Below are 12,283 nucleotides of genomic sequence, written 5' to 3'. Positions count from 1 at the left end.
GTGACACAGTTTCAAATTTTATCTAGATATCATCAAGGTGAACATTCTGACCAATTTTTATGGAGATCCATTCACAAGTATGGCCTCTAGAGAGGTCACAAGGTTTTTCTATTTTTAGACCTACTGACCTAGTTTTTGACCGCACATGGCACTGTTTCGAACTTGACCTAGATATCATCAAGATGAACATTCAGACCAATTTTCATACAGATCCCATAAAAAATATGGCCTTTAGAGAGGTCACAAGGTTTTTCTATTATTTGAACTACTGACCTATTTTTTGACGGCATGTGACCCACTTTCGAACTTGACCTAGATATCATCAAGATGAACATTCAGACCAACTTTCATACAGATCCCATGAAAAATATGGCCTCTAGGGAGGTCACAAGGTTTTTCTATTATTTGACCTACTGACCTAGTTTTTGACAGCATGTGACCCACTTTCGGACCTGACCTAGATATCATCAAGATGAACATTCTGGCCAATTTTCATGAAGATCTCCTGAAATATATGGCCTCTAGAGAGGTCACAAGGTTTTTCTATTTTTAGACCTACTGACCTAGTTTTTGACCACACGCGACCCAGTTTCGAACCTGACCTAGGTATCATCAAGATGAACATTCAGACCAATTTACATAGAGCTCCCATGAAATATATGGCCTTTAGAGAGGTCACACAGTTTTTCTATTATTTGACCTATTGACCTAGTTTTTGAAGGCACGTGACCCAGTTTCGAACCTGACCTAGATATCATCAAGTTGAATGTTCTGACCAGTTTTCATGAAGATCTTTTGAAATATAGGCCTATGGCCTCTAGAGAGGTCACAAGGTTTTTCTATTTTTAGACCTACTGACCTAGTTTTTGACGGCACGTGACCCAGTTTCGAACTTGACCTAGATATCATCAAGGTGAACATTCTGACCAAATTTCATGAAGATCTTGTGAAATATATGGCCTCTAGTGAGGTCACAAGGTTTTTCTATTTTTAGACCTACTGACCTAGTTTTTGATGGCACGTGACCCAGTTTCGAACTTGACCTAGATATCATCAAGATGAACATTCTGACCAACTTTCATAAAGATCCCATGAAAAATGTGACCTCTAGAGTGGTCACAAGCAAAAGTTTACGGACGCACGCACGCACGGACGGACGGACGACGGACACCGCGCGATCACAAAAGCTCACCTTGTCACTTTGTGACAGGTGAGCTAAAAAGGGGCAATGTTGCTCCACTCACAAATGGTTACACTTTTTATATATGCAGGTCGATCTGCACAGCAAAGGCATTTCTTGACTTGATAACTTTTGAAAGTTGTGAAATAGGACTGATTCAAAACCGATTTACAAGTGGACATATGTCTATATATTTCGCCTTATTTACACAAGTCAGAGATTTCAAAGACATCGTATGGATCTTGTTGAAAAGATGTCTTATAACTGTATAACCCAAGTGATATGTTGACAGGTTTCACCCACCCGTGTGCATTTATGACCAAGAGGAGGAGCCAGTACCGCAGAGGAGGCGCTAAGAACTAGAGTGGGAGCAAGCTATTCGTTTCCCTTGACGGTTGTTCTTTCTATCTTTATTGTTGCATGTCAAATAGCCCTCAACATAGTGTCATTAGTTGTATAAAATTATGATCTTTTTAATGTAAAGGGAATTTCCTCTTTCAGAACAGTTTTGAAATTGAACTGAACAGCGCAAACTATGCGGTAATGGTTTTGTTTACATTTTATCTACTCTTGACATAACTCTTTTTATTTTGAATGTTTGCTTTGTTGTGTGTAAGGTCACGTATTGAAAGTCTTATTGATGGACATGTTCATTACAGTAGCCTAGTCAACTTCAACCACACGGTTTCAGAGGAGGTCATTTGGAGTAAAGTGTGAACGGACGGACGGTGTGTAATCACGTATGGTGACATCTTTGCTATTGAGCCATTAATAATATGCGTAATGACTGCCAGATATATGAGATAACGAAGCCAAGCCTTTGAATGTTTATTGCTATAATTTAACTGTGGAAGCCCCTTGAGTGCAATTAAGAGGAACCATTTTATCAACTTTGACAGACAACAGTTCAAGTTAATGTTTATCAAGCGGTTAACAATAAGAAGCCATTTGAATGTTTTTTTTCCGGCCTCAGGCCGGTATTGTATTCACCTTTACTTCCTGTAAATACCTGGGGTGAAGGTCATTTAACAGCTAATTAAATCTGTACCTGAAAAATTCCACAGGGTTTCGAATGGAATAAATATTTTCTTAAGGTCTGAGCTGTGGAAATAACTTAACTTCTATATGGGGTAGTGTCCCGTAAACGATTTACAGTCAACTCGTCCCCAAGTCAACTGTCCAAATTTTAGTCATTTGGTATCACTTAACGATTTCAATTTAGTCATTTAGTCCCCAACTTTTCGGCCCCTCCTTTTTAATCTTATCATTTTTTGTTAAAGTTTCCTAGATTATGATTAATTGATATGTGTTCTGTAAAATGTGTTCTACATAAAAACAAACAAAATGAGGCTTCACGTTCATCGTTCCTGCGCGGTTTGGTGGAAATCCATGCGTCCAATAATGTAAACAAAAGGTCAAAACTCGGACAGACAGACGGACGGACGGACTTATAGACAGACGGACAGCACGGAATCAATATGTCTCCCCCACTACATGTGGGTACACGAGGTTACATGTCATTGTAAAACGTGACAGGATTTATATTCCGTGACAGACTGACAAAAATCCACATTCCGTTACTGACTGAAGGACAAACAGGCATTCTAAAATTACGTACATAAAGTATTCTACAAACTGTCTTCTTACGCATCAATGTTTCCTGAAAAAAAAACTGAAATACTTCATTAACTGTCGCATCCACATATTTAAAAGATCCAATATTATAATGTCATATTTTAACTAATTGTTCCCATATCAATGTCAATGTTTGGGGAAAAAAAAACTTTTCGGTGAAGCACAGGAGGTAGACTAACAACCAGGCCCCTAATGGAGTACTTACTAAACATTTTTTTTTTGGATTTAACGTCGAACCGACACATGATAGGTCATATGGCGACTTTCCAGCTTTTAATGGTGGAGGAAGATCCAAGGTGCCGCTCCTTGCATTATTTCATCACGAGCGGGCACCTGGGTAGAACAACAGACCTCCCGTAAGCCAGCTGGATGACTTCCTCACATGAAGAATTCAACGCCTCTAGACAGGCTCGAACCCACATCGATGAGGGAATAGTGATTTGAAGTCAACGACCTTAACTACTCGGCCACGGAGGCGTATCTTTTGACCATGTTCCTCTACGACATATTGAAAGTAAAAACACAAATAATGCAAACGTGAATTTTAAAATCAGTTTAACTTTCGATATGCAGAATCACAATTGCATCATCCGCTAGAAATATATCATGATTTAGTGCGCCTTGTTACACCTCAAAATGGTAGCATCGCATTAAGGTAGTCACTACCAAAATTCGGCCGAGTTTTGGTAGCGACAAAATGCGTTGCAAGGGTACATATGATGTGTTAAGGATCATGGAATAGAACGTAATTTGGTAGTAAGTTTTTTTCTACAACAGAGGCTGTGCTCATTTTTACATTACGCACAAAAGAGAAAGTTAAAAGGAGGGAATGTCTCCACTAAAATGGTAGGGGAGGGGGTTCGGAGTTCCCCTCCCGAGATATAGTTTTCGTATGAAAACAACCAAAATATAGATTCCTTAGCGTGTGAAAGGGGCTTCAAACGACGCTTCATATGCAATAACATTGTATTGCCTTGTTGTTTTAATATGCTAATGTTGTCGGAGGGATAGTCAACCGAGATTTTTTAAAGCAAGAAGATGTTGAAAATGTCCTGTAAAACAAAGCATACATGTGAGGATGGCACGTGTATCCTCCACCTAGATATTTTTAAAACACCCCACATAGACATAAATGGTGAATTCTATGCGTGTTTTAGGGGTCTTAGATAAATATTTCCGGCAAAAAGGATTTTTTCTCTGTAAAGGTGATGGGTTTCGAGAGTCCACCACGGATATCTTTAAAACACAACGTAAAAGAATGGTAAAATGTTGGCGTGGGCTTACTCGAATAGTTTTCCAAAAACTAAATTCTCCGTCGTTAGATTTAGATTTTTATTTTGCTGTAAACACGCGAGTGGTATTTTGGGGTCCTCCACGGACAACGCATGAAAATGGTGGGGTGTGTGCGTTTAGATTGGTAAGAAATATCTCATTTACTCAGAAATGAAGCTTCCTCCGCAATAAGGTATACAATGTCATGTATCTTATTATTTATCAACATATATAAATGCGAATGATTTTCTCTAAGTAATAATCGCAGATTTTGGCTTTTTTCTTGATTTGTATACGAAATATGAGAACACAGAAAAGTTGTTCAGCACCAGGTGAAAATACGATAACATTTTTGTCCGGTATACAAACATACGAGTGCCTGATATTTACTAAACCAATCTCGGTAACTCTCGGTGAATAATTAATCGGTAACCCTCGAAATTAAATTCACTACCGGGTTGGATTATTAAACAACATTGAAGTATCCTAAAGATTTTTGGTGAATAAAGGTTGCATGTCTACCTTGCATATACTTTTAAAGGTATTATAGAACCCGTCTTATGTGCCCTTTTCTCGTAAATCTCCTGAATTTTAATCTCAAACAGTCTATACTTACTTATGGGCGTTTGTGAAACCTGCCCCATGGTCATGTGAACGACGCAGCAAATAATTATGGTGAACAGTTGTGTCAAGTTCCTTCAATATCTCTCGATGTATGTCAAAGTTAGAGTTGCATTGACCTCTCATGTGTGTTCCAATGGTCCTGCTTGACTGAATCTAGGGCCGTTATATTTTCAAGGTCAAAGGACAAGGTCGGATGTGCGACTAAGTTCCATCATTACTCTCTTAATAATACTGTCCATTCGTCAAAAAATATTCTTTTTGTAAATCATAAGATTATTATTAATACCGTTTTGCGTTGGATGTGTACATGTCCAACGCAGTTTTGTACTACATTTTTTTAAACTACCAAATTGCGTTGAGTGTAACGCATTTTGGTAGTGACTACCAAAACTAGGCCGAATTTTAGTAGTGACTACCAAAATGCGTTGCTACCATTTTGAGGTGCAACAACCTGTTTAAAACTGATTACAAGTTCCATTGTCTACATTAATCTAGAATCATGTTGCTGTATAAAATGACATGGAAAGTAAGCAGTACCTGGCATTCGTTTCTGCATGAACATGTCTTCAGCATGAAGCCACTTACAGCCGCCAGGCTCACAGTGAGCCATAAGTCCACCATGAAACTTCCCAACAATATATTCATCTGTCCTCCCTGTTACATGCCAATAAGGCGTTACAAAACAAATGAAAGTTCCAGCTGTGGTAATAACAAGACAAATGAAACCAAAATTTTCTCGAACGGTATTTGTCATAATTTCTGGAATGATATGATTACTTTACGTTTTTTTATACGCGCCGATTTAAGTCTGTTGATGTTTGTACGCGATTTATTTTCCAAGTAAATTAAAGCGTTCAATCACCATGGCAACAGTTTGTCACGTGTACGTCAACATAAAGCTACTGTTCGATGTGACTATTTTAACATTTATTTACAGTCAGCTACAGGCAAAACACTTAGATACATCAGAAATACTCAGCATAAAAGCAATAACTACTACTTCTATGCTTAATTCCATCAAACACACAACAAATACTGAATACCGTACTATTTCCGGCTTGAATATTGATTTAAAGCAACACATTTCTTTCTCTTCATAAGGTAGATTATTATCTTTTAAGAATTCTAGGCAGATTATAAATCCACTGCAATTATTTTCTTCATGTAAGTTCGCGTGCCTTGGTACAATCAACAATAGCGCCTCTCCATCTGTCTTACTGAACGCATGTAATGAGACTCTCCATATATAGAAAATATTGCGCTGTTAATGTTCCATTGTTAAGTGTGGTAAATATTGGTTTGTACATTTAAGAGTTACTGGTATGATTTAAAGTGTTCGTTTTATTTTTAAAATACTGGTGTCTTTGAGGTTAACAGAAAACATGTCTTCCGTTTTCATTGACAACTTGATTGTTTCCCATATGTATATACTTCTAAACATGTTTTGAGGCAACATGTATTTAAACAACCCTCTGCATGTCAAATGCAGCAGTTTTATCAAGCCCAGTGTACCAAACAATACTTGTATCATAAACATACGTCAATAAACTTTCCTCCAAGCAGAAGAGTATCCGTATTTCAACACCATTCCGCCATTTTAAATGAACAACATCTTTACGACTATCTGTATCCGTTCAAGGCCACAACTAAAAGCTGTATGCAAAAATACATAATATCTAAGAGTCTAGTTTACGTATACCTTCTAATTATAACCTCGTGTTTTGTTTCTAGACAACTTGAGTAGTTCCAATATGTAATGTTGATTTCCTCTTGAAAAACATTTGCCAGTAGGCTAGAAATGTTGCTTCACACAGAGAATTCTCTCACGGCTATAATCCTCAATGATCAATCCGTTAAAAGGACGCTTTATGGCTTCAATATGGGTATGTCTGACTGTAAACAAGATTTCTAGGAAAGCAGTTTGTACAGTCTAGTGTGATTAAAGTTCTGTATTGTACTAACTTGAACACAAATTTAATTTCAATGACTTGTATTTCATACATACACATATCGAACACTGCCTCCTTTTCATTTTAAGCTAATTGCAATAGGTTATCAGCCAAAATGCTGAATTTTGGCTGAGCATAGAAGTGTGTTAGTAAATTTAGTGGGAGGATGATACAAGATGCAGAAGGCGCTCCAACTGGTTCTTTAGTGTGCCAGGAGTAAAGCACCGATTCACGAGACTCTTCTCCAAATTTAAGTAATATTTAGTTGGAGGAGCAAGGTCTCGAACTCACGGGTCAGACAGTGTTACCAGTGGACAACTGCGTCCGCTGTAGCACGGATACCTGACAGTGTTACCAGCGGACAACTGCGTCCGCTGTAGCACGGATACCTACAAAATAAGACTATGACTAGAAACAGATCCGGTGCGCCTGTGATATATTACAGACTCTGGTTTGAAGCGATTTGAATCAATGACTAGTATCCTAAATGTATATATTTTGTAACCATGGTAATCCTACCAGTCTATTATACATATAATGCGTGCGGACATGCAAAAATATGCGTATTTTTGCCATGCGCTCCGGTGTGAACAGAATTACTAACCTTTCTTATTTCTGCAAATGTTATGATAATTTCACATTAATAAGAAACGGCATTCATTTTAATAAAAAGTTTAATGCCTTTAGACAGAAATAAATTACCTACTCACTTTGACAACTTGAAAGGCAATTATTTCTACAGCTAGCAAGACACCATTACCATACAATGTGCGGCATCAGAGATTTTATGACGACTACTCAAGTTCTTCATGAAAAACAAGACTATAAAAATTAAAGTTTCCTGGAAACAGAACTTGTTGAATTTCAATCAAGTAGAGTTACACAATACTGTGTTTGCAATTAAAAGAACATTTGCAGTGTTTACAAGAATCTGAAAAGCTGCTGAATAACAAAAACCATTAGGAACATAGTTGATAACCTCATCATCTCCTGTTTTACATAAAACATTTTAAAGATAATGCAGTGTTTTGTTATTCCTATAAGACTGACAATATATTTATAAATCAGAACTTGTTTTCCTTGTAGAAGCAAATGTCTGTGCAGATCTTTTTATCTAAATGGAAGCAAAATCTAGCATTAGCACAACCCAAAAGGCAGGCATGATGTACCTTTATTGCCAACCTTATTTCAAGGCCAAGGCTACAGATACCCAACTTAAGTATACAACACTCAAATATGTAAATACGAATTCGCATTTCAAATCTTTTTACCCAATAAGGTAGGTGGGAATAACATGCTCGCGGGAACGCTATTTCCAAAGGCAACCAAAAGTAGTTAATTATGGAATATTTTGCAGTGGAAATATTTTCTTTTTCAGGAAAAAAAAGTCCCGACACACTGAGTGAGATAGGGAACAATCTCACTGATAATGTTCAGTTTTTCACCAGTTAGCGTAAAATAAAATGAATTGGACTACTATTGTATTGTTTTATTGGTGTAGAAAATAGTTGAATACCAACGTTTCCCGCCTAGCAACAGTTTTCACTCAAACATAGTCCCCGAAACTGGTTTTCAACCAATAGGGGACTAATAAAAATGTAATGAAACATTTTATCATACTAATGGAATGTAATTAATAAGCAAATAGAATGTTGTTTTGCATTTTTGGCATTTTATAGTATTTCTTGAGCTTTCCGCATATCTGCGGTTTGTTGTTTGAAAAGTATTATCTTGCGGCATTTGTCTACCGCACAGTTGCACCTCAAAATGGTAGCAACGCATTTTGGTAGTCACTACCAAAATTCGGCCGAGTTTTGGTAGTCACTACAAAATGCGTTACACTCAACGCAATTTGGTAGTTTACAAAACTGTAGTACCAAAATGCGTTGGATATGTACACATCCAACACAAAACGGCGTGTAGCGTACGGTGCACGACACTTGGTCGAATATGACACTTGGTCGAAGATGAAACATGGCCGAATCCGACACTTAGCCGAATACGACACTTGGTCTAATTTTCATATAAAGTACGACACTTGGTCGAAATTGTTACCTTTGACAAAGACCTTTGTGATGAAAATTGATTGTATTATCGGCTTACGTTTACCGTTTACTCAATGGGTAAATAACCATAATTGATTAGAAACGTGTTATTTGGTGAACAAAGTTCTTATGAATTGGACCGGAGAAGCCTACGGTAAGTATAATTATAATTTTAGTTTCAGTATATTTGTTATGGTATGTTATTGTAAAGTGTAAAGTGTAAAAGCAAACAAGTAATGGAGGAAAAGCCTGAATATTTTCTTAGTTTACGTGGTGCAAAAAAATGACTTTAAAAGGATTTAACTATTGTAGCGTAGTATAGTGGCCGGTGCACCAGAAGCTTTCTTTAAAAACACAACACCATTATGACAGTTCTAACATTTTTGTTTCCTACGTAGAGCAATGCAGTTTCTTATAAATGTTCAGTTGAATTTCAAAGATATAATCAATTTAAAACAGTTCTGTTGACAGCTCTGTTAATACAATTTCTTATCTATAAATACATTTCAACCTAGCTTTCAACAATGCTTATTGAGTTTCAGCTCCTGAGAGCTGTCAGTCCAACCTGGGACCATGGTCCCTAGCCCATCACCTGGGCTGTCCCCTCCCCCCAACCCTTGATCACAGTGTAAATCGAGTTTGTATAAGACAATACAGGAAAACACAGCAGACACATTATTCAACTTCCTGCCAAAATAAATTACGGACATGTTCAACATTCTCAAGTTTTAGATTGTGTCTGTAGGACACAGGGTGTGCCCCCCACTGGTACATTTGTCACAAATAAAGGGAAATAATTCAAATGTTTGCAGTCTTAATGGGGTATAGCCTATTATTCTATACCATATACTTTTTGAGCTATGAGCATTAGAAACAAAAGATCCTCTTTTTTGGCTATTTCAAGGGCCATAACTCTGTAATAAACGCTAAGATTCTCAAGAAGAATATCAAGTGTGCAAGGTCACACTATGATAAAGACTCAAGCAAGGTTTCATGAATTTACATTAAAAACTTTTTGAGCCAGGCACATAATTAGGTGAAAAAGTGCATTTTTTACTATTTCAGGAGCCATAACTTTAAAAATGGGGGAAGGAGCCAGCAAAAAAAAGAGGTGTGCAAGTTCATATCATGATAAAGACTCAAGTAAGTTTTCATCCGTTTATATCACTTTTTGAGCTAAGGGCGTCACAAGGTGAAACTGTGCATTTTTGACTATTTCAGGGGCCATAACTCTGAAAATACGAGGCTGAGGCAGACAAAAAGTAGGTGGTGCGCAAGTTCATATCATGATAAAGACTCATGCAAGGTTTAATAAATTTATATTAAAAACTTTTTGAGCTAGGCGCGTCACAAGGTAAAAAAGTGCATTTTTTACTATTTCAGGGGCCATAACTCTGGAAACAGGGGGTTGGGGGGGGGGGGGGCAGATGAAAAATAGGAGGTGCGCAAGTTCATATCATGATTAAGACTCATGCAAGGTTTCATGACTCTATATCAAATACTTTTTGAGCTAGGCGTGTCAAAAGGTGAAAATGTGCATTTTTGACTATTTCAGGGGCCATAACTCTGGAAAAAGGGTGGGTGGGGGGGGGGGGGAAAGGGTAAAGCCAGACAAAAATAGGAGGTGCGCAAGTTCATATCATGATAAAGACTCATGCAAGGTTTCATCTGCTATGACAACCAAAGTTCTGCATGGATTTCAATTCTTTGAGCAATTTTGAAAGGGGGGTTCCCAATGATCATTTCTGTGAAGTTTGGTTAAATCATCTGCCCTGTGGTTTTGAAGAAGATTTTTTTAGAAACTGTTGACACACGACGCACGACGGACATCGAGCGGTCACAAAAGCTCACCTTGAGCCTTTGGCTCAGGTGAGCTAAAAACATATGTCTTCCCCGTCCCCCCCCCCCACCCCATGTATAACTTTTAGCTCTAGCGGCTATTTTATTCAGCGAAGCGGAACGTGTCGTCGGCGATATACTGTGAAGTTTCGTCGAACTCTGTCCAGCAGTTTGACCTGTGAAAGCCGGACAAGATTTTTATTTTTAGCTCTAGCGGCCATTTTGTGCAGCGAAACGGAACGTGTCGGCGATATGCTCAACTAGGCTTGGAACTGATCACTCCTGGGAAGTTTCGTCGAAATTCGGGCAGCAGTTTGACCTGTGAAAGCCGGACATGATTTTTCTATTTTAAGCTCTTGTGGCCATTTTGTGCAGTGAAGCGCAACGTGTTGGCGATATGCACAACTAGGCTAGGTACTGATCATTCTGTGAAGTTTCGTCGAAAACTGTCCAGCAGTTTGACCTGTAAAAGCCAGACAGAATTTTTCTATTTTTAGCTCGCGGCCATTTGTGCCGGCGATATGCACAACTAGGCTTGGTACTGATCACTCCTTTGAAGTTTCGTCGAAACCCGGCCAGCAGTTTGACCTGTGAAAGCCGGGCAAGATTTTTTATTTTTAGCTCTAGCGGCCATTTTCTGCAGCGGAGCGGAACGTGTCGGCGATATGCACAACTAGGCTTGGAACTGACCACTCCTGTGAAGTTTCGTCGAAATCCGGCCAGCAGTTTGACCTGTGAAAGCCAGACAAGCCTAATGCGGACAGACGGACGGCGAAGGCAAAAACAATATGTCTCCCCCACCTATGGGGGGGGGGGGGGGAGACATAGTTATCATAATAATGAAAGCAAAGTGTATTTAAACATAACAATACTAATTACATGTCAGGTTAGTATATTATGATGACATATTTCAGTTAACCAAATTTATTAACTTGAGAGGTCTTCGTTGAATTTTATTGAACATTCTAAAACACGACCAGCTAATAACTCACATACTTGTAGAACAAAATCTATCTCGGGTTACTCTGCAATAAACCGACCTTGCGCGCACACTGTTTTGGCGCCAAATGCTGCGGCGCAGCATGCACGCAGATGTAATTTACGTGTGATGAAAATACTCCTCTGATTTGAAGTAAGTCGTGTCTAAAAACACACTTTTCAAATTAAACAAGAGTGTCATGATGACCCTGGATCGTTCACCTGAGTAATATGAGCTACATGTTTCAATGATGATAAAATATTAAGAAAGTCAGTAGGTCACACTTATGGTCAATGAAATTCAGTTTTACCATTTGTGTGCAAGACTGTGTAAGTCATCAATATTTCAAGGCTGTATCTTATAAAAAAAAACAAGAAAGTAGGTCAGTAGGTCAAGGCCACAAGCAAGTGACATCATATTACTTGGGGTCATCAAGTAATTATAATTAAATAGTCTTGGAATTAGGATCAGATGATTCTTTTTTCCTATATAACTCGCATAATAACTAAGTGACCCCAAGGCGGGGCCTCTTTTAACCCCAGGGGCATAATTTGAACAATTTTGGTAGAGGACTACTAGACATGCATAATACCAAATATCAAAAGCCTGGGTCGTATGGTTTCTGACAAGAAGATTTTTAAAGCTTTTTCCTATATAAGTCTATATAAAACTTGGGACCCCCAGGGCAGGGCCGCTTTTCACCCCAGGGGTACAATTTGAACAATTTGGTTGAGGACCTTAAGACAATGCTACAAACCAA

The 12,283-nt window shown here is 38.2% G+C and overlaps 1 protein-coding gene across 3 annotated transcripts in view; it reads right to left on the bottom strand.

Moving 5' to 3' along the window:
• LOC123540114 (transmembrane protein 47-like) overlaps positions 1-12,283 on the bottom strand; it is a 69,119-nt gene that overhangs the window by 40,398 nt on the left and 16,438 nt on the right. Inside the window, exon 1 of one of the 3 annotated variants that reach the window (XM_053526332.1) lies at positions 5,249-6,527. The exons of the other annotated variants lie outside the window; for them this stretch is intronic. Coding sequence (XP_053382307.1) covers positions 5,249-5,465 — 217 coding nt within the window. The 5' untranslated portion in view covers positions 5,466-6,527. Of the gene's footprint in view, positions 1-5,248; positions 6,528-12,283 lie in introns of those variants that run through there. 3 annotated transcript variants of the gene reach the window in all.

This window comes from Mercenaria mercenaria, chromosome 16, assembly GCF_021730395.1.
Source record: "Mercenaria mercenaria strain notata chromosome 16, MADL_Memer_1, whole genome shotgun sequence".
Lineage (NCBI taxonomy): Eukaryota > Metazoa > Mollusca > Bivalvia > Venerida > Veneridae > Mercenaria > Mercenaria mercenaria.
Note: the sequence above shows the minus strand (reverse complement) of the source record. Positions and strands in the feature narration are given on the sequence as shown.